Raw genomic sequence first — 21,493 nt, 5'->3', positions numbered from 1 at the left:
GCTTCTGGTGGTGGCTGGCGCTCTGTGGTGGTCCAGTCTCTGCATCCCTCTGTGTGTTGCCGTCTCTGATTCCTCTTCTTGGAAGGTCCTGAGGTTGGGGCCCATCCTAATCCAGCATGGTCTTATTTCAATTTGATTGCATCTGTACAGACCCTATTTCCAAATAAGGCCATCTTCTGAGGCTCTGGGTAGACAGGAATCTGGCAGTGGACTTTAGGGGATATGATTCAACCCAGTTCCAAGAGAGAACCTCCATTCTTAAGCAGGTCCCTAGGAGATGGACAGGAGGAGGGTCCCAGTCGGGGCTGGCGGGGGTGCAGTTACCCTACAGACCCACCTTCGTGTGGTTAGGGTTGGGTGCCTGGGAGAATCCATACGGAGCAATCTGGAAGTGGAGAGAGAAGAGATTCGGAGGTCACTGCCTAAGAGTGACCTATGGTGGTGCTGAGGTTGGAGCAACTTAGAGCCGGCAGGGACAGAGCCACCACAGGGCCCTGCTCTACGTAATGGAGGGCATGGGAGACTAAGAAGCATCCCCAGTTACAAGGCGGGAGGGATGTGCTTCTGGCTGCAGAGAAGAGTTTGCATGGAGGAGGCGATACATTTTCTTTCTTTTTCTTTTTTTTTTTAAGATTTTACTATTTATGTATTTGAAAGAGTTACACTGAGAAGTAGAGGCAGAGAGAGAGAAAGTCTTGAGAGTCTTCCATCTACTGGTTCACTCCTCAAATGGCTGCAATGGCTAGAGCTGTGCCAATCTAAAGCCAGGAGCTGCGCCGATCTGGTCAGGATCCAGGAGCTTCTTCCGGGTCTCCCATGCAGGTGCAGGGACCCGAGCACTTGGGCCGTCTTCTGCTGCTTTCCCAGGCCACAGCAGAGAGCTGGATTGAAAGTGGAGCAGCCAGGACTCGAACCGGCGTCCATATAGGATGCCAGCACTGCAAGTGGCAGCTTTACCTGCTCCACCACAGTGCTGCCCCCAGGCGGTACATTTTCTAGAAAGGCCCTGAATGTTGTTTGTGGCGGTTAGGAGGGAGTAGGGCATGGTGTGGGTCACAGACTGCAGAGAGGTGGGCAGCTCTGTGTGATGGGGTGGAGGCCCTGGCTCCTGGCAGTGAGGGGGTGTGTGGAGTTGGCCTATCACGTGTCGGGAGTACAGGCGGCGCTCCGGCAGGAGGAGATGTTGGTGGCCTTGCTGGCATCTTGCGCAGCCGTGCCCACTCCCTGCGCCCACCTGCGGCAGCACACGTTGCAGTCATGTTCTCGAGGAGTAGAGGCATTACCGAAAACGCCTGTTTGTCTTGATGAGGCAACCGGGCAGAGAAGGGAAGGAGGCTGAGCCTGCCAGCCCTCTGCAGAAGCGGCGCCCCTCCCCCTTTGTGTTCCCCATACATGTGCAAGTCTCCCTTTCCTGTTGGTCACCTTGGTTACACACCGAGAGAGTTGCTTCACATCTTGCTGCTCTGTGTTCCCAGCAGACACGGCCCCCCCCCGCCTGGGCCTTCTCCCAGCGGCAAGGGCGAGGGCAAGCGTGGGGGCAGCCCCGAGGATGCCCCCCATGGTGGCTCTTGGTGGCTGGCTGGTGTTTGAGAGCAGCTCAGCCGTGCTCTGCACCGTGTGCTCCTTGGGAAGGGGATGTCACACTCCAAATGGTGTTGCACCCCAGTCCCGCGCCACCGCCTCTCCTGTCCGAGTCTGGAGTTTGCTGTTCACCTGCAGCGTGCAATGTGGCTTTGCCTCAGTTTCCTGGGCACTGATGCTGGCGCTGGCACTGCTGCCTGGGCCTGCCCCTGGAGCAGGTGTTGCGTGGAGTGAATGTGTGCAGAGCCTACACTGAGGTACAGTGTTAAGGGGGAGACTGTACAGAGAGAGGGAAAAGAGAGGCGTGTGTGTGTATGTACACACTTGAGTACTTCAGAAGCTTCATAGAAAAATGGAATCAAAAGATCAGTTTGTTTTGGTGTAAACATTTGAAATCTGTGTGTAGTTGTTTTCATAATATGTGTTTTCCTGAACTTTTTAAAAAGAATTATTTATTTATTTGAAAGGCAGACATAGAGAGAGAGAGAGAGAGAGAGAGAGGCAGGCTCGGAGAAATCTTCCATCTGCTGGTTCAATCCCCAAATAGCTGCAACAGCCAGGTCTGGGCCAGGCCGAAGCTAGAAGCCAAGAACTCCATCTAGGTCTCCCCCATGGGTGTGCAGGGGCCGAAGATCGTGGGCCATCATCTGCTGCCTCCCAGATGCATTAGCAGGGTGCTGGAATGGAAGTGGAACAGCTGGTACTCAAACTTGCACTCCGATGGGATGCCATTGTTCCAGTGGCAGCTTAACCGTGTGCCACAATGCAGGCCCTCCCCTGGACTTTTTGAAGACCCGTCATGTGTGTGTGTGTGTGTGTGTATTTATATACACATACATACACACGCGTGGATATTGTATTCCTTTACATTTCATTCTTAAGTGTATATCTGTATGTATAGGAATTGATATAGATGTATTTATGTATCTGATAAGGCTGTATGAACAGTTCCTCATAGTGAGCAATCCCATGTACTCTAGCAGACCTGGCAGGAGGTCTGAACCTCCTGCTCAATTTCAGTGCAAAGAGAGGTCTCTGTCCCTCCATGCCTAGAGTACCATGTACTTCAGTTTCCTGGGCAGTAGCAGAATTTCTAAGGAGGGAATAAATCAATGTTGATGGAGGATTGGGAGCTGCTAAAATTATAAATGTAATATAAAAAATCTACATTCTGCATAGGAGAGGAGGCAGAGGCCTGAGGGTATGATCTCCCCCCCAAACCCTGGACCTCCCAAGGCAGGGCACCCTGTACTTGGCTGCCTGGGGCCTCTGTGAGTTGGCGTCTGCAGCCGCTCGTGGGCCTCTAATGGATGGCTGTGCACAGATTCTTACCAGGGCAGCTGTGCAAGTGGAAGCCGTGCTTCTTAATATCAGCAAGCTTTTCAGTAAATCCCTGGGCTTAGGATCATCAAATTGTTAGGCACCGTGCCAGGGATTTTTGCCAGACTCTCGCCTTCCAGATGCGTTGGAGTTGAATTTCCTGTAGCACATTTGTGCCCAGCAGCCAGTACCCAAAAGCACCATTTCTCAGAGCAGGCTTGCTGGGATATTGTCTCTCTGTCCCACCCTGCAGTAAAAGGGGAGGGTGGTGTTCTATGGATAAATAGATTTAAGCTGGGTGGGGATTTGGCACAGTGGTTCAGACCACACTTGGAAGGCCTGCATCCCCTATGGGAGTTTTGAGTTTGGGCTGTTTCCAATTCCACCTTCTTGATAATGCTCACCCCGGGGACAGCAGGTGATGGCTCAAGTGCTTGGGTCTGCACCATCCTTGTGAAGGACGTGGGTTGAGTTCTGGGCTCCTGGCTTCAGCCTGGTCCAGCCCAGGCTGTTGTGGGCATTTGGGAGTGAACCAGTGAATGGAAAGATCTCTCTGTCGATCTCTATCAAATAAATTTCAAAACACAAATTTTAAAAAATAAAAAAAAATTAATATGAAATTTCCCCAAAGTTACTAAGTTTTCTGCTGAACAAATGCATGAAGGCCTCTATGGGGCCACTACATGATTTATTTTAGGAAGAGCAATGAGGCATGCAGGGTTTCACAAACTGTGACCCACAGAATCCCTTTCTTCAGGGAGAATATCTTGGGACTGGTGTCCCACGGAACAGATATTGGGAAACCCGGGCTTTGAAATGCCTACTATGCATGCTTACAATGCTTCTTGAAGCGCCTCATCCTCCATAAACACTAACCTGCTTCTTCCTTCTTCCTTGTAACCCTCTATTGCTGCTGGTTGGACTGAGGCACCTGCCACCTAAGGCAAGGACAGAGCTGTCTCTGTCCCCTGAGATTCAGCTTGTTCAGTTTCTGGGACACCTCTCCCCCCATTCTTCACGTGTCTTTGAAATTGCTCCTTGGGATAAATCATTTTATGCAGTGTGAGATCAGCAGCAAGCAACTTTTTTTCTCACCTGTTCACATATTTTCTATTCTTGAAATATGAAGATTTTGATAATACTGAACATCTCTGTTGTATCAGGTATTGGGGGTCACATGGCTGGACTAGGCCAGCCCAGTGCCTGCCTTGGTAGGAGCTTAGGGACTGACGGTAGCCTGAGCAGGAAACTCTCATTAAAGAAGTGACTTTTAAACCGCAGTCTGAAGGAAGAAGGGGTTAATAACGAGAAGCAAAACTGCAAGACAGTTGGCAGAAAATACTGCAGTGCAGGGCACCCAGGGTTAAAATGAAGGCTCCCCTTCCTTCCCCAGTATGAGAAAGCAGAGGTGAGTGGCTAAACGTGCATAGTGTGTGACCTTCAGAGACCTCTGGGTTAGCCTCACCATGCTGTGGAAGCCTGTGTGTGGAGAGCACTTGCCTAATTTTCTCTCCATAGGCAGGGGGCCCTCAGGGTGGTCGGTGCAGCATTGCTGGCTGCGGGCTCAGGGTTAGGTGTAAGTGCTCTCGGGGCGGCTGGCGCAGTACTTCTCAGTCCTGCACAGGAACGGAAAGTGTTTGCCACCGCGGGGGAGGGGGCGGCCCCGAGACCCACCCAGACAGCCCCTGTCTGTACAGCTAGCTCAGCTGGTGGCCTTGGCGTTGGCCTTCTCCAGCACTCTCCCTGTTAGATAAGCTCTTGCTCAGCAAGGAGGAGGCGCTGACAGGCCTCACAGCGGGGTTCCCTTGCTGGGGTAGATAAGGGGGCCTCCAGGGCAAAGGAGGCATGAGAGATGCCCCAGGAGTATTGCATTTGCTTGCTTATATATCCATTCATGGCATTCAGCATGCATTCATGAGCTCTCACAGTGTGCCTGGTGCACCGGGTACAGCCAAGAGCAGAAGCAGCCCCCGTCCTCACGGAGACCCCATCCTGGGTGTGGTGGTGTCAGGAAGCCCTGATGCCGGAGGGTAGGAGGGGGCTGGGAGAGGGCTCTGAGGAGCAGAGATGGGTGAGGTATGGTGCAGCCTTTCTCTGAGGACCCCAGCAAGCCTCTGGAAGACTGCCGTGCACTGTGTGCTGGGAAGATGGGCAGGAAGCAGTTGTAGGTTGTGATGTAGGGGCCGGTGTTGTAGCACGGCAGGTTAGACCATATGGGTGTCGGTTCGAGTCCCGGCCGCTCCACTTCACATCTAGCTCCCTGCTCATGTGCCTGGAGAAGCAGGGAAGATGGCTCAGGTGCTTGGGCCCCTGCACCCACGTTGGGGACCAGGATGGAGTTTTTCATTTTTAAAAAATTTACTTGACAGAGTTAGAGAGGGGCGGCACTGCTGTGGCAGAGCTGGTAAAGCCGCCACCTGTAGCTCCAGCATCCCATATGGGTGCCGGTTGGAGGCCTGGCTGCTTCACTTCCTATCCAGCTCTCTGCTATGGCCTGGGAAAGCAGTAGAAGATGGCCCAAGTCCTTGGGCCCCTGCACCTGTGGGTGACCCAGAAGAAGCTTCTGGTCTTGGCTTCGGATCGGCTTAGCTCTGGCTGTTGTGGCCACTTGGCAAGTAAACCAGAGAATGGAAGACCTCTCTCTCTTTCTCTATCTGCTTCTGCCTCTGCCTCTCTCTAACTGTGGCTTTCAAATAAATAAATAAATCTTTAAAAAAAAAAAAAAAAAAAGAAGGAAGGAAGGAATGGAGAGAGGGAGGGAGGGAGGAAGGAAGGAAGGAAGGAAAGAGTTACAGTGAGAGAGAAGGAGAAGCCAAGAGAGATCATTCGCCCACTAGCCACTCTCCAGTGGTCACAGCCAGTGCTGGGGCCAGGTTTCCTGCTTTCCCCAGGCCATTCGCAGGGAGCTGGATCGAAGTGGAGCAGCCGGGACACGAGGCAGCTCCCATATGGGATGCCAGCTACGCCACAGTGCCACCCCTTTTTTATTTTTGGAAAGAAAATTTGTACGAAGAAATGTCTGAAGAACCCACGCAAAACTTAGTCTTTCACTCTGAATATAGAATTACAATTGAGAATTTGTTATTGTTTTCCACTTTTTAAAATTCACATGGGAACATGTAGTTTATAATTAGTATATAGAAAAAGGAAAAAACCCTTCTAGGGAAGACCTTGGCACGTGCTTTACCTGTAGGAGGGATAGTGAGGCAGACCTGGGCACTGGGGGTGTTGTTATCAAGCACATTGTGTTAAAGGGATATTGGGAAGTTGCCAGAAAATCTGTGGACATACATTGTGAGCTGGGCCTTAATATAGTAGGTATTTAATTTTTCTCTTTTTTTTTCTTTTTGCTAACCAAAAACGGTAATTGAAATAATAGAGTGGAAATGTTTTGGATTTTTTTTTTAAATAAACATGGTGTTGGAGTGGATGTTGTGGCACAGTGGGTGAAGGCTCTGCTTGGGACTCCTGCATTCCTCGTTGGAGAGCCTGCTGCCGGTCCTGACTCCTCCGCTTCCCATGCAGCTTCCTGCCAGTGCTTACCTTGATTGGCAGCAGATGTTGGCTCAAACACGTGAGTCCTTGCCACGCGTGTAGGAGACGCAGCTGGAGTTCCTGGCTCTTGGGTTCCTCCCGGCCTAACCCTGGCTGTTCTGTTCTGTTGTGGACATATGGGTACCAAATTAGCAAATGGAAGACTTCTCTCTCCTGCCTCCCTCTCTTTCTCCTCTCCCTACTCCCAGCCCCTTCTCTGTTATCCATCTTTTAAATAAATAAATAAATATTTAAAAAAAAATTTCAAGCAGTTTTGAGAGGGCTGAAAGTGAAAAACCACCCAGGGTCTCAGCACCAGCCTCCATCACCACTGCTATCACTCTGGTGTGTATCTCCCAGGTTTTACAAGCCCATCGTGATTACTTTAAAAAGTGAATTGCCGCGATAAGGAAAGCAGGATTTTTTAAAATGTCAGGTACCTTGCTTTCCCTGAACTCTATCACGGCCACCTGCCCTGTGTCTGTCTCTGTGCCCCTGCAGGAGCTGGGCTCTCCTACATGGCTCAGGTGACACAGGGCCAGCAGCTGGGGCGGGGAGGCAGAGCTGCCCTCTAACGCCCACCCTCCCCTAGCCGGCCACACCAATGCTGCCCTGGGTGGGCCTGCTGCTGAGAGGAAGGTCACCCTGCCTGGCTGAATTCCTGCCCCCCACCCCCCACTTCACCCTGATTGCTGAGTGCCTGCCAAACGCCTGCCTGATCTGGAGAGAGCTTTACAAGCCGCCGCCTGCCCCAGGCAGGCTGCTCTTTTGTTTCTGGAATTCAGGCCACCAGGCAGAGGGGCTGGCTTCCTGCACTCGGTCTGCCGGGCGGCCTCGGAGCAGCCTTAGGTCAAGAGTGCTTGGGGAGGAATGCAGATCCTTCGTGTAAACCCTTGTAATGAACGCCATTTCCCCACTAACTGGGTTAGCCAGGTCATCAGCTGTACTCTCACACCCAGCAGAACAGGCACCCCGGAGCCCTGCATTGTTGCTTGTATGCCAAAAAAACGCCCTTTTCTGAAGCTGAGGTCCAGGGAGACCAGTTCCCTCTGTTTGTGGGGCCTGTCTGAGCCACACAGGTGAACTTCCAGCAGAGCCGCCTCGGCCCCACCTGGCCCCACCTGTCCACACACCCGGTTGCACAAAGCAGCAGGTCCCTTTGAGAGCCTGAAGAGCCTTTGACAAGGCTCAAGGCCTCAGATAAACTCCGCTTATCTGAAAAGTGATGACCCAGCTTGGGAGAAGGCCCACAGCTGCCTGCTCTGAGGGCCGAATCCTTTGTGTTTGCAGCAGTGGGCTTTTCCACCCCCTCGTCCGATGCTGAAGGTCACAGTTCCCATGCCTGAGGTCAATAAATCCTGGACCTGAGGTTCCAACCCCAGCTGACCAGCTTCATGGTCAAGTTGCTCCTGCATATTACAGGGAGGGTGGCGGTGGGTTTGGTATAGGGAGGTGCCTCCCTTTGGTCATTCATTTTCACTCAACAGGTAACCGTTCAACACCTGCCTCTCAGGCAGCCTCCCTACCTGGCTCGGGGCAAGTGGTGTGCTTCAGACCCCTGGCCCTGGCTCTCTGGAGCCTGGAGTTTGGTAGGAAGAGACACCTGAGTAAGTAAATCAGGGTCGTGGAAGAAAGAGAAAGGGGAAACTGGTTTGGGTTGCTGGGGAGGACAGGGAAGGCCTCTCCTGGGAAATGACATTTAATCAGTATTTTAGAGAGGAGCAGAAATCAGGATCAGAAGCATCCCAGGGACCTCATGCTTTCTAGAGTTTACAGGTCTTGCTGGTTCACAGTGCTGCCTTCCCTGAGACCGACCTTGCAGGAAGCCTTGCCTGCTGGCTCCTTGGAGGCATCTGTCGCTGCCCATTCCGGGGACCAGTGGCTTCCTTTGAGAATCTGCTCAAGGCGGAGGCCCCGTCTCCCAGGCACGTGTACAGAGGATATGTAGATACTGTGTTGCTTTGAGCGCTCCTCTCCCACTTGGCCCAAGGGACAATCTAGAAGGCAATGAGCTGGCTGGGTTGGGTGGGGAGGGGAGTCAGGACGTTGCATATCTGACTTGTGTTTCAAGGCTTTGAACTGCAGTGATGAGGGCGGCAGGGCCCTGCCAAGGGTCACTTGGCAAAGGCTCATTTCCGGCAGCTGCAGCCTACCAGACACCAAGGACTCATGGCTATGGTTGCTTCTCAGGAGCCTGAACATAGAGCCCTGTGCTTAGGGGAAATACCCAAGGAGCCTGCAGGCTTGTAGGATCTTGTGGAGGGTGAGAGCACTGTTGGGGGAGCTATTGGTGCCTGGCCGTAGCGCAGGAGGAGCAGGCTGCCCTGGCCAGGTCGATGCCCCGCTTGCTCTAAATCCTTTGGTGGCTCACCACTGCTCTCAGAGCAGGGGCTACTGGCTGGGACCCTGCCCACTTCCCCAGCCTGCTAGGCACACCCTACCTGTCTGGCTGTTGCGTCCGCTCTCAATGGGACTCCTGTGTGGCTGTGCAGGTGCTGCTCTGCTGAACACCCTGTCCTGCCTGCCTGCATCTTCAGCCGGTGCCTTCCTAGATGCCTTTTCAGTGCTTGGTTGGCCCTGTTTCTCCTCTCCAGAGTCACCGCAGGCCTTCTGCCCTGTAGGCTGGTCACATCTTCCGTCTGTAGGCCCAGGGCCTCTGTACCCACTGCTGCAATCCATTGCTTTCTGGCTCCTTCATCTCTGCCTCCCTCCCTACATTCCTTCAGCAGTATTCAGCCTCTGGTGGGGTACCTAGTCTCACTCGGATACTGGGGAAACTATGATGAGTACAAGCAGAACCAGGGGCCGCCACTTATCATGCCAGCATCCCATATGGGCACCAGTTTGAGTCCCAGCTGCTCCACTTCAAATCCAGCTCCCTGCTAATGCGCCTGGGAAAGCAGCAGAGGATGGCCCAAGTCTTCGGGGCCCCTGCACCCACGTGGGAGATGTGGAGGAAGCTCCTGGCTCCTGGCTTCAGATTGGCCCAGCCACTATAATCTAAAAGTTGTACTTCGGAAATTTATGTTTATTAAATAGAAGTTTAAAAATAAAGCATAAAAAAAAAGCATGCTGTTCGCCTGTTAGTGTATTCAAAAAGAGTCGTACACCATCACCACTATCTGATTTCAGAACAGTTTTGTCCCTGCAGAAAGAAACCCCAGAGGTGGGCATTGTGGCTCACCAGGCTGAGCTGCTGCCTGGGATGCCTGGGTCCCAGCTCAGAGTGCCTGGACTTGAGTTCCGCCTCTGTGTCCGATCCAGCTTCCTGCTGATGTGGATCCAGGGAGGCAGTGGTGCTGGCTCAGGTACTTGGGTCCCTGCCTCCCATATAAGATACCTGGATGGAGTTATGGGTTCCTGGCTACAGCCTGGCCCAGCCTGAGCCATTGTGGGTGGGCATTTTAGAAGTGAACCAGTGGGTGGAAGATACTCTCTCTTCTCTATTGGCCTTTCAAAGAAATAAACAAACATGTAAAGCACAAGAAATCCTAAACCCATTAGCAATTACACTGTAGTCACTCCTGCCCCTCACTCCCAGCCTGCACAAATGGACCTTCTACTTGTATCCATTTGCCTTTTCTGGATATTTCATATAAATGGAATTGTATAACGCAGGGCCTTTTAGCATAGTGTGTTCAGGGCATTTCCTTATGCAGTGTGTCTGATACTGCATTGGATGTTGTTTGTACTGCGTTTGTTTATGCATTCATCAGCCAGCTGACATCTGATTTGTTTTCTCCTGGGGCCATTATGAGTCCTGCTGCTGTGAATATTCATGCGCAAGTTTGTGCAGCCCCATGTTTTCCTTTCTATACTGAGGGTTGGAATTACTGGCTCACGTGGTAACCTCATTCTGAGGAACTGCTGAGCTGTCTCCCACGGTGGCTGCACCATTTTAGTTTCCTACCAGTGGTATGTGAGAGTTCTAATTTGTCTGCGTCCTCACCAATGCTTGTTTCTATGCCATTGAGTGGTTGATTGACTGTATTTATTTATTTATCTTAATTTGAAACACACAGAGAGAAAGATTCACTCCCCTAAATGCCTACAACATCTGGGCCTGGGCCAGGCTGAAGCCGGAGCCCAGAACTCAGTCCAGGTCTCCCATATGTTTGGCCGGTACCTACCTCCTTGAGCCCTCAACTGCTGTCTTCCAGGAAGCATATTAGCAGGAAGCTGGAATTGGAAGTAGAGCCCTTACTTGAACCTAAGGACTCCCTTATGAGAAGCCATTGTCCCAAACAGTGGCTTAACGGTTGCACCAAACACCAGCTCTTATTTACTTTTTTTTTTTTTTTTTTTTTGATAGGAAGAGTGGACAGTGAGAGAGACAGAGAGAAAGGTCTTCCTTTGCCGTTGGTTCACCCTCCAATGGCTGCCACGGCGGGTGTGCTGCGGCCGGCGCACTGTGCTGATCTGAAGGCAGGAGCCAGGTGCTTCTCCTGGTCTCCCATGGGGTGCAGGGCCCAAGCACTTGGACCATCCTCCACTGCACTCCTAGGCCACAGCAGAGAGCTGGCCTGGAAGAGGGGCAACCGGGACAGAATCCGGCGCCCCCACCGGGACTAGAACCCGGTGTGCCGGCGCCACAAGGCGGAGGATTTGCCTATTGAGCCGAGGCGCCGGCCTATTTACTAATTTTTTTAAATGACGGCCATACTAATGGGTGTGAGGTAACATCACCTTGGTTTTGATCTGCATTTCCCTGATGATGTTGAGCATCCTTCCCAAGCCATTTTTCACACCCTTACCCATTTTTCAGTGTGGATGTTTGTCTTTTCACTGTTGAATTTTAAGTATTATTTATGTGTTCTGTTACAGTGTCTTACCAACATCTGCTTTGCAAATACTTCTTCCCTTTCTGGGGGCTTTCTTTTCACCTCTATCTTCTGAAGCATCAAGGCTTTTAATTGTGCAAATTTCATTTACGTGGTGTCTTCTTTGGTTGCTTCAGCTTTTGGTGCCATTTCTAAGGAACCACAGCCTAATCTAAGACCATAAAGATTTATTCCTGTCTTCCTCTACAGATTTCATAGTTTTAAGTCTCACACTGAGGTCTGTGTCTGCCTTATCCTCAGCTCCGTCCCTCGTGCCTCGAGTAGTGGCGAGAGTGTAGATGAATTAATGAATCTCCTGAGTGAGCGAGTGAACAGATCAGTCTCCTTCGAGTCCTTGTCCATTGCTACTTAAGTAACGTCCCGGGCTAAGCGAGAGGCGTCCAAGAAAGGAAGGGCTCCAGTTTGTTGTTGTTTTTTGTTTGTTTGTTTGTTTTTTGTTTTTTGTTTTTTGTTTTTTGACAGGCAGAGTGGACAGTGAGAGAGAGAGACAGAGAGAAAGGTCTTCCTTTTGCTGTTGGTTCAACCTCCAATGGCTGCCGCGGCCAGCGCATTGCACTGATCCGAAGCCAGGAGCCAGGTGCTTCTCCTGGTCTCCCATGGGGTGCAGGGTCCAAGCACTTGGGCCATCCTCCACTGCACTCCCGGGCCACAGCAGAGAGCTGGCCTGGAAGAGGGGCAACCGGGACAGAATCCGGCGCCCCGACCGGGGCTAGAACCCGGTGTGCCGGCGCCGCAAGGTGGAGGATTAGCCTAGTGAGCCGCGGCGCCGGCTTCCAGTTTGTTTTAATCTCATTCTTTCTGCCAACTTCTCTCCTGTTTTCCTTCTGTTCTGCTTCTCTTTAGCTGCCCGTGGCCCCAGGACATTTCCTCCACAAAGAGGGTCTCATGAGCTGGCACTGTGGCTCACTAGGCTAATCCTCCACCTGTGGCACTGGCACCCTGGGTTCTAGTCCCGGTTGGGGCGCCGGATTCTGTCCCGGTTGCTCCTCTTCCAGTCCAGCTCTCTGCTGTGGCCCAGGAAGGCAGTGGAGGATGGCCCAGGTCCTTGAACCCTGTACCCGCATGGGAGACCAGGAAGAAGCACCTGGCTCCTGGCTTCTGATCGACACAGAGCACCGGCCGTAGCGGCCATTTGGGGGGTGAACCAATGGAAAAGGAAGGCCTTTCTCTCTGTCTCTCTCTCTCTAACTCTGCCTGTCAAAAAAGAAAAAAAAAAAAAAGGAAAAAAGAGTCTCATGTAGGTGGGTTATATGGTAAAGCCTTTTCTGTCATAAAAAAGTGTGTGTATAAGGAGGAAAGAAGGCAGAAATGTCAACAATTAGTGACTCAGGGGGAAGAACATTTGGGAGTTTCTTGCGCTTTGACTTCCACAGCGTTTTTAGGTTGATTTTTGTTTTCCTTCCAAAAGCTGCCTCCCATTCCTGGGCACAGAGGGAATGAGCTGTGGGACCGGGGGGTGGTTACTGTGTGCTGGGCGTTTTGCCTACATATTTTCATTTACTCCTCAGCTACTGAGGAGGAAGCAAAGGAGAAGGCAGGTGAGCAGGGTTACACATGTGGCTGAGCGTGGAGCCGCCGCTGGGTTGTGGGTCTGATGTTCCTTCTGTTGTGGCCTCATGCATCTCCCACAGCAGCCCTTTCTCCAGGAATGAGTGGCTTCCTCTGCTAATGTAGAAGCCCCCAATCTGTTCTGAGCCTGTGCTTATGGAGGGCAGGTAAGAGATGGCCCAGCAGTGTCAGGAATGGAGGAGCCTTGCTGGCACTGGAAGAACTGATGTGAATATGGAGGGAACTGCGGGTCTTGCTTCCCAGGGCATCCAAGGCTCTAGGGAGGCAGCCCTGAGCCCTGTGTCCCGCTTGTCCTGCAGGAAATGAAGCTGCCTGCCTTCCGCGCCCACTCCCCGCTCCTGAAAAGCCGCCGCTTCTTTGTGGACGTCCTGACCCTGCTGAGCAGCCACTGCCAGCTCTGTCCTGCAGCCCGGCACCTGGCTGTCTACCTGCTGGACCACTTCATGGACCGCTACAACATCGCCACCTCCAAGCAGCTGTACACCGTGGCCATCTCCTGCCTCCTGCTGGCAAGTAAGTAGAAGCCTGCTTCCTCTGCTCTGCTGTTTCTGGGATTGTTTTACGTCTGTCAGGACTCCTGCGCGGCTTCTGTGTTCATCCCATGCTGAGTGTGAACTCGATGAGTGATCATCAACGTTTTTTAGCATCTGTCATGCACCAGGATAAGAGATGTGGATTTTAACTGCTTGACCTTCACGAATCCACGCAGCAACCCACAGGAAGCATTTCTCCTCATGCTCCATTTGACTGAGGCCCAGAGAGGTTAAGCTGGGTTGCCCAGCTAATATGTGGCAGGCACCATTTGAGCCCAGAACTGCATGATGCCAGAACCTGTGCTCTTAACCCTGTGTCTCCTGCTTCCTGGTGCAGGGACTCTGAACATGCTAGGAGGGGGACCTTTGCATCTCCTGTGGTTAGAGCTGTTTGGAAATGCACTTGATGTGGACCTAAGCAGGGCTCATTCTGTAATCACTAGGCCTAGGGTGCACCTTCCAGTGAGGCCTCACGGAAATAGCATAGGTGTGAGCTGCCTGCTTTGGTGGAAATAGCCATGTTACGGCCGGCACCGCGGCTCACTAGGCTAATCCTCTGCCTTGCGGCGCCGGCACACCGGGTTCTAGTCCCGGTCGGGGCGCCGGATTCTGTCCCGGTTGCCCCTCTTCCAGGCCAGCTGTCTGCTGTGGCCAGGGAGTGCAGTGGAGGATGGCCCAGGTCCTTGGGCCCTGCACCCCATGGGAGACCAGGATAAGTACCTGGCTCCTGCCATCAGATCAGCGCGGTGCGCCAGCCGCAGCGTGCCGGCCATGGCGGCCATTGGAGGGTGAACCAACGGCAAAGGAAGACCTTTCTCTCTGTCTCTCTCTCTCACTGTCCACTCTGCCTGTCAAAAGAAATTAAAAAAAAAAAAATAGCCATGTTACAGTGATGCTGCTCATGTGAGCTTCAAACATGGTTCTGCTGTGCCACACTGTTGCTTAAACCCATCCCCTGGTTTACCAGCAGTCTTAGGTAAAGGATCCTCCCTTGGGGCCAGAATTGCGGCATTGCAGGTAAAGCTGCCTCCTGCAATACTAGCATCCCAAAGGGACGCCGCTTTGTGTCCCAGCTGCTCTACTCGCGATCCAGCCCCGTGCTAACGCACCTGGGAAAGCAGTGGAAGATGGTCCAAGGGTTTGGGCCGCTGCATGCTGGAGACTTAGATGAAGCTCCTGCCTCCTGGCTTCGGCCTGCGTCAGCCCTGGCTGTTGCAGCCATCTGGGGAGTGAACCAGCAGATGGAAGATTCTCTCTCTCTGTGTAACTCGTTCAAATAAAGAAATCTTTAAAAAAAAAAAAAAGGCAAGGCTAGGTAAATTACAGCATTCTGCTTTAAAAAAATAAAAAAAAAGACTATCCCTTAAGGTCCTGCCTCTCTGACCTCTGTCTTCTTCACTCCCTGGCTTCTGTCACCCTGGCCAAGCCCCCTCTTGTTACAGATACATGGACTGTTCCCTTCCCCTGCCCATCTGGTCCAGGTTAAACATCACTCAGACCGTGCATCCCCATGAAAACTCTGGGCAGGTGCAGAGTCCCTGATACGCAGCCCTCCAGCATCCTTGCAGTCACATCTACTGCCTGCACAAGGCAGTGCGTTTCAGGGAGCGAAAGCAACCTGGCACACAATGAGCCCTCAAGAAAACATGTGGAATAAATGAAATGAAGGGAGCTAACGGCTCCTGCAGCGTCGGGACTCCACACTTGTCCAGGTTACCTTAAACACAGATGTTTGGGGTACCCCCGACACTGTGCTCAGAGTGTAATTAGGACATTCTTAGACATCTAGTAGTTTATCCTCAAAATTCAATCAGATGGTCCATTCCTCTCCCCATATGTCATTGTTCTAAGTTACCTATACACCCGTTCTCAATCCTCGGGTCTCCCTGGCACTGCGGGAAGATGGCACTCACTCTGTTGGGTGGCATTGTCTGCCCTTGGCACATGGCCATAATACCCCCCCACACCCCAAACATGGACATCCAGCTTGCGATGCACAGTTTTAGACTTTGCAAAATACCATGTGGTTTTCCACCCTGACACCTTGCACCTACTGTGAATAGTCCCTTTGGCAGGGGCAGGTGTTTAGGGATGGTTAAGACATCCATGTCCCATGGGGCCAGCACTATGGCGTAACGGGTAAAGCCACTGCCTGTGGTGCCGGCATCCCATATGGGCGCCGGTTCAAGTCCCAGCTGCTCCACTTCCAATCCAGCTCTCTGCTGTGGCCTGGGAAAGCAGTCGAAGATGACCTAAGTCCTTGGGCCCCTGCACCCACGTAAGAGACTCAGAAGAAGCTCCTGGCTCCTGGCTTTGGATTGGCTCAGCTCTGGCCATTGTGGCCAATTGGGGAGTGAACAAGTGGGTGGAAGACCTCTCTCTCTCTCTCTCTCTCTCTCTCTTTCTCTCTCTGTGACTTTCAAGTAAAAATAAATAAATCTAAGGGGAAAAAAAAAAAAAAGACATCCATGTCCCACATCAGAGTACCTGGGGTCAATTCCCTGATGCCAGTTCCTGCTAATTCAAACCCTGGGAGGTGATAATGATGGCTCCTGCCACCCATATATTGCGATTCCAGCTCCTGGCTTCTCCTGGCTTACCCATTGCAGGCATTTGGGGAGTGAACCAGTGGGTGGGAAAACTCATTCTCTCTTTCTATCTCTGTCTCTCTCCCTCTCCCACCCCCACCCCTATCAAATAAGTAAAAAAAAAAAAAAAAAAAAAAAAATTTAAATAATCCCTTTGGCTTAGGTTTCTAGTCTCATAATTTGTGATTCTTATCCACCTTGGGCCAGGTGAATTTCCCGTGTTCTACACAGAATCCAGTTTTGCTGGGAGTCCAGCCTGTTTGCTACTTCAAGGTCCCAAATCAATGAGTAGCTCTCTGATGTCAGCTTGGGAAGAAATGCAGGGTTTGCAAGACCCCCCTAACGGCGAAGGCAGGATGGGCATCGCGTTTCAGGCAGCACGAGAGAAATCTGCACCGTGGCCTCTGGCCTGCTGCTGTCTGTGATCTGTGGGCTACATCGAAGCCTGCTGGGAGCAGGGAGCTTAGATTTCCATGGGGCCATGGAAACCCTTCCCGCACGTCTGCCTGTCTGCGGAGCCGGGCTGTGAGGCGCACACTGGAGACTCCTTTGTGCTGCTGTCGCCGTGGTGGAGGGGAGAGGGCCTTTCAGACAGAGGCACACGTCCCTCCCGCATGTTGGAGGGCAGCAGCCAGCCCCAGGCAGCAAGAATGGATGTTTCAGGACACCTGCCATATGTGGCATAGGCCTGAGGAAAGAAGAGTTTCCATGACAGCCTGAGGTCCTGTTCACCCCCTCCTGGCTGCCCAGGCCCACTCTCAACCACCAGGAGGTCACCTGGCCTGAGCTGTCTGGTACCAGATTATTCTGAGAGGAAGAGCTAGGGTTCTTGCCCCCACCTGTTGGTTTTCAAGTTTCTAAAGCTGTTTCCAGGTAATGGCCTCTGCTTAGATGGGACCTTCCTGCCTGCATGCAGTCCCTTTTGCTTCCATCAATCAGCCCATGTCTGCAGGCCTGCGGAAGGAGGTGGGGTAAATGAGAGCCTATAGGTTGTTCCACAGTGGACCTGCTGAAGCTGCCCTTTTGGTTCTGAGATGGAGTTAACTATGTCTCCTCCTTTAACAAAGGAGAGCGACTTAATGTAAATATGGAACGGGGCAGTGGTAAGCCTTGCAGTTGAGACTGTGGGTAAGATGCCCACATCCCATATTGGATTACCTGAGTTCAATGCCTGGATCTGGCTCTGACTCCAGCCTCCTGCTGATACATACCTGGGAGGTCATGGTGATAGCCCTAGTGTTTGGGCTTCTGCTGTTGACATGGGAAACCTGGGTGGAGTTCTTGGCTCATAGTTTTTTGGCCTTGGCCCAGCCCTGGCAGTTGTGGGCATTTGGGCAGTGAAACAACAGATGGAAGTTATCTCTCTCTTTCAAATAAACAAGTGAGGGGCTGGCCCTGTGGCATAGCGGGTAAAGCCACTGCCTGCAGTGCTGACATCCTTTTTTTTTTTTTTTTTTTTTTTTTTAAGATCTATTTATTTATTTGAAAGTCAGAGTTACCCAGAGAGAGGAGAGGAAGAGAGGGGGAGAGAGAGAGAGAGGTCTTCCATCCTCTGGTTCATTCCCCAATTGGCCGCAATGGCTGGAACTGCACTGATCTGAAGCCAGGAGCTTCTTCCAGGTCTCTCACATGGGTGCAGGGGCCCAAGGACTTGGGCCATCTTCTACTGCTTTCCCAAGCTATAGCAGAGAGCTGGATTGGAAGTGGAGCAGCATGGTCTCAAACCTGCATGCATATGGGATGCTGGCGCTTCAGGTCAGGGCGTTAACCTGCTGCGCCACAGTGCCAGCCCTAGAACCAGCATCCCATATGGGCGCCAGTTTGAGTCCTGGCTGCTCCACTTCCGATCCAGCTCTCTGCTATGGCCTGGGAAAGCAGTGAAAAGATGGTCTAAATCCTTGGGCCCCTACACCCGCTTGGGAGACCAGAGGAGGCTCCTGGCTCCTGGCTTCAGATTGGCGCAGCTTTAGCCATTGTGGCCATCTGGGGAGTGAACTCTCTCTCTCTCCCTCTCTCCCTCTCTCCCTCTCTCTCCCTCTCTCCCTCTCTCCCTCTCTCCCTCTCTCCCTCTCTCCCTCTCTCTCCCTCTCCCCCCACCCCCTCTTTGCCTCTGCCTCTCTGTAACTCTGCTTTTAAATAAATAAATAAGCCTCTAAAAAAACCAAATAACCTAATAAAAAATTAAATACATATATTTAAATAGGGTACAGATATAAATATACTCTGGATATTAGGAGTCATCCTTTTCTTTTAAAAAAAATAAATTCATTTATTTATGAATCAGTGTTAGAGAGAAGGAGAGACAGAGAGATCTTCATCTGCTGGTTCACTCTCCAAATGCACACAACAGCCAAAGCTGGGCCAGGCCAAAGCCTCGAGCCAGGAGCTTCTTCCAGGTCTGCTGCTTTTCCCAGGCTGTTAGCAGGGAGCTGGATCAGAAGTGGAGCAGCCAGGACTCAAACTGGTGTCTTTATCCAGTGCCGGCACTGCAGGCTACTTTACCCACCGCGCCACAGCGCCTGCCCCTAGTCATCCTCCTCTTCAGTCGTTCACCTTATACCTCACCCCTCCTCGAACGGTCAGTTTGTTCTTACTGAATTGGGAGGACCACAGCATGGTGGAGGCCCCACGGCTGCCAGGTGAGCTGCTGTTGACAGCTCACGGCAGTCACTGCCTTGCCGCTTGCTGGCCCCTTCCTCCGTGTCCCTACCGAGCCGCACACTGAAATCCTCCCCACTAGCCTCTGTGGTTGTGCTGCCAGCTACCCGTTTCATAGTTTCAGAGGGGCTGGGTAACTCCCAAGGTCACATGGCTTGGGTTTTTTTTTTTTCTTTACATTGAAGTAAAATTCATCTAAAAACCTGAAATTCACCGTGTTAGCCATTTTAAAGTATACAGTTCAATGGCATTTAGAACGTTCATACTGTTGTACACCTGTCACTGTCTGTTGTTTCAGAAAATTTTCATTTCCCACCCACAGCCGTGGCCACAGCTAACCCGCTTTCTGTCTGATGCGTTTGCCTTTTCTGGCTCTTTCATCTACAAGGCACCCTGTAGGGCTGGTGTTGTGGTGCCTAGGATTAAGTTGTCATTTGAGACGCCTGTTGTTAGTGTTGGTTTGAATCTTAGCAGCTGCTCCACTTCCAACCCAGGTTCTTGTGAATGCACCTGGGAGGCAGCAGTGATGACTCAAGTACTTGGGTTCCTGCCAGCCATGTGGGCATCCTGGATGGAGTTCAAGACTCCTGGCTTCTGCCTGGCCCAGCCTCTAGCTGTTGTGAACATTTGGAGAGAGAATCAGTGGATGGAAGACCTCTCTCCATATCACGCTCTCTCTCTGTATCTCTCTCTCACTTTACCTTTCAAGCAGACGAAATAAGCAAATAAACACTAAAAGCCTCAAGGGGATCATATGATACATGGCCACTCGTGTGTGGAAACTGTCATTTTACATGATGCTTTCCAAGCTCAGCCATGTTGTAGCGTGTATCCATGTGTTGCTCCCTTTGTGGCTAAATGATACTCCCTTGTATATACCCCAGTTTATCCAGTCATTTAGTGATGGCTGTTCAGTTTGGTTTCACTTTTTAGCTATTGTGAATAGTGATGCTAGGAATATTCTGGAACCTATTTTCAGCTCTTTGGAGTGTAGCTATTGGAGTTGAATTGTGGATCACATGGAAATTCTGTGTTGAAGGTTATCAGAAACTGGAGTTTTGCTGTTGGCTGGTGGTTGCTGCTCCGTGGAAACTGGATTGTAGAGTCCATGCCCTGGGTGTGGGTCAGCGGAGGAAGCAGGAAGTACAGGAGAGGAGGCCAGAGAGGCAGGAGGAGTGTCCTTTTTGTAATGGCCTTGAACGTAAGACCTTACTGTTATGACATGAAAAGGATGAGTGATGTTACTATTATAAAAAAAGAACCTAGTGTGTAAATGAGTTCCTCCCCACCTCCACCCCCACAGCCCCACAACCTGACGCACATCCTTCAAAACCCACAGGTACTCACATGTTCTTATAATTGGAAAAATAAAACCATTTTCATTTACAGTGGGGAGAATGAACCATGGATTATGCCAGATAAACTGCCTGGTGGACAATGTTGCTGGATTAGCCCTCGTCTCCCTGTCCTATTCTTCCCCCCTCCCCGTCTAACCCTACACCCATCATACTTTTTGCTTTGCCAGCTTCCATTTTCTTTCCTTGTCCATTCTGCACCCTCACCCTCCCTAGGGAAACCAAGTGTCTCACTGGGAGCTTTATTCCTCCGGACTGAGTCCCCTCCTGCCCCTGGCTAGCTGCTTCAGGCCTGGGAGAACCAGTGGAAGGTGGGGGCGGCAGAGCTGTCTCTCCCTTGGGGTTTAGTGCTGGCGTCTGGTTTATGGAGGGGAGATCAAGTCCTACACTGACCTTTAGCTCAGCACCCATCCTCCCCCTGGGGAGAGAAGAGTGTTGAGCCAGAAGGTCTTGTGGCCTCTGTTCCAGGCCAGGACTCCCCTGTGGACCCTGGATGAACCTGCTGTGCTCTGTGGAGCTTACCTGGAGGAGAGGCAGCCCATCTCCAAGCTAGAGACTTACACACTTAGAAATGGTATACTCACTTGAAAGGTGGGCTCCAAAGAATAAAATAAAATAAAACAAAATGTTTCCCATCCCAGTCTTCAAAGGCAATTTCTGGGAATGATTTCTTTTCTTTTTTTTTTTTTTTTTTAATTTTTGACAGGCAGAGTGGACAGTGAGAGAGAGAGACAGAGAGAAAGGTTTTCCTTTTCTGTTGGTTCACCCCCCAGTGGCTGCTGCGGCCGGTGTGCTGCGGCCGGCGCACCGCGCTGATCCGAAGCCAGGAGCCAGGTGCTTCTCCTGGTCTCCCACGCAGGTGCAGGGCCCAAGCATTGGGCTGTCCTCCACTGCACTCCTGGGCCACAGCAGAGAACTGGACTAGAAGAGGAGCAACCGGGACAGAAACCGGCGCCGCAGGCGGAAGATTAGCCTATTGAGCCGCGGCACCAGCCGGGAACGATTTCTTATGTCTTCTTGCAGAATTGACCTAGTATAATTTTTAGAAGCACTGTATGCATATCCAGAGGTATAGTGGGTCTTCATTCTGTCCTTGTGAATCTGTATACCTGCAGGAGCTTTTCTGTAAACCCCAAATCAACGGTGGCGCTTCTCTGGTCATTTGTGGGTCTGTGCAGGGCAGTGGTAAAGGTGACTTACCCTGCGTGTGTCCCCAGCTGACAGAGCTGGGCCCTCTGTGCCTTCTCTCTGTCTCTATTTTTTTAAAGACTTATTTAATTGAAAGAGAGGAGGAGAGGGAGAGGGAGTGGTGGGCTGGGCCAAGCCGAAGCCAGGAACCAGGAGCTTCATCCAGGTCTCCCGTGTAGTTGGCAGTGCCCCAAATGCTTGGGCCATCCTCCGCTGCTTTCCTGCCTTTAGCAGGGAGCTGGATCAGAAGTGGAGCAGTCAGGACACGAACTGGCACCTTCACAGTTTGATAGCTGCTGTGCGGCAGCACCAGCCCTGGGCTCCGC

The 21,493-nt window shown here is 51.7% G+C and overlaps 1 protein-coding gene across 5 annotated transcripts in view; it reads left to right on the top strand.

Annotated features, from left to right (window-relative positions):
* The window catches only part of CCNJL (cyclin J like), a 61,755-nt gene that overhangs the window by 21,238 nt on the left and 19,024 nt on the right, over positions 1-21,493 (top strand). For 3 of the 5 annotated variants that reach the window (XM_089335024.1, XM_089335025.1, XM_002710350.5), the window contains exon 3: positions 13,145-13,358. In XM_089335024.1, the coding sequence (XP_089191150.1) occupies positions 13,145-13,358 (214 nt within the window). Of the gene's footprint in view, positions 1-5,693; positions 6,476-7,922; positions 8,043-13,144; positions 13,359-21,493 lie in introns of those variants that run through there. The other 2 variants (XM_089335026.1, XM_089335027.1) reach the window with 2 other exon arrangements.

This window comes from Oryctolagus cuniculus, chromosome 6 (genome assembly GCF_051225735.1).
Source record: "Oryctolagus cuniculus isolate XC-2025 breed Fujian yellow rabbit chromosome 6, ASM5122573v1, whole genome shotgun sequence".
NCBI classification, from domain to species: domain Eukaryota; kingdom Metazoa; phylum Chordata; class Mammalia; order Lagomorpha; family Leporidae; genus Oryctolagus; species Oryctolagus cuniculus.
This window is presented reverse-complemented; position numbering and strand designations above follow the sequence as displayed.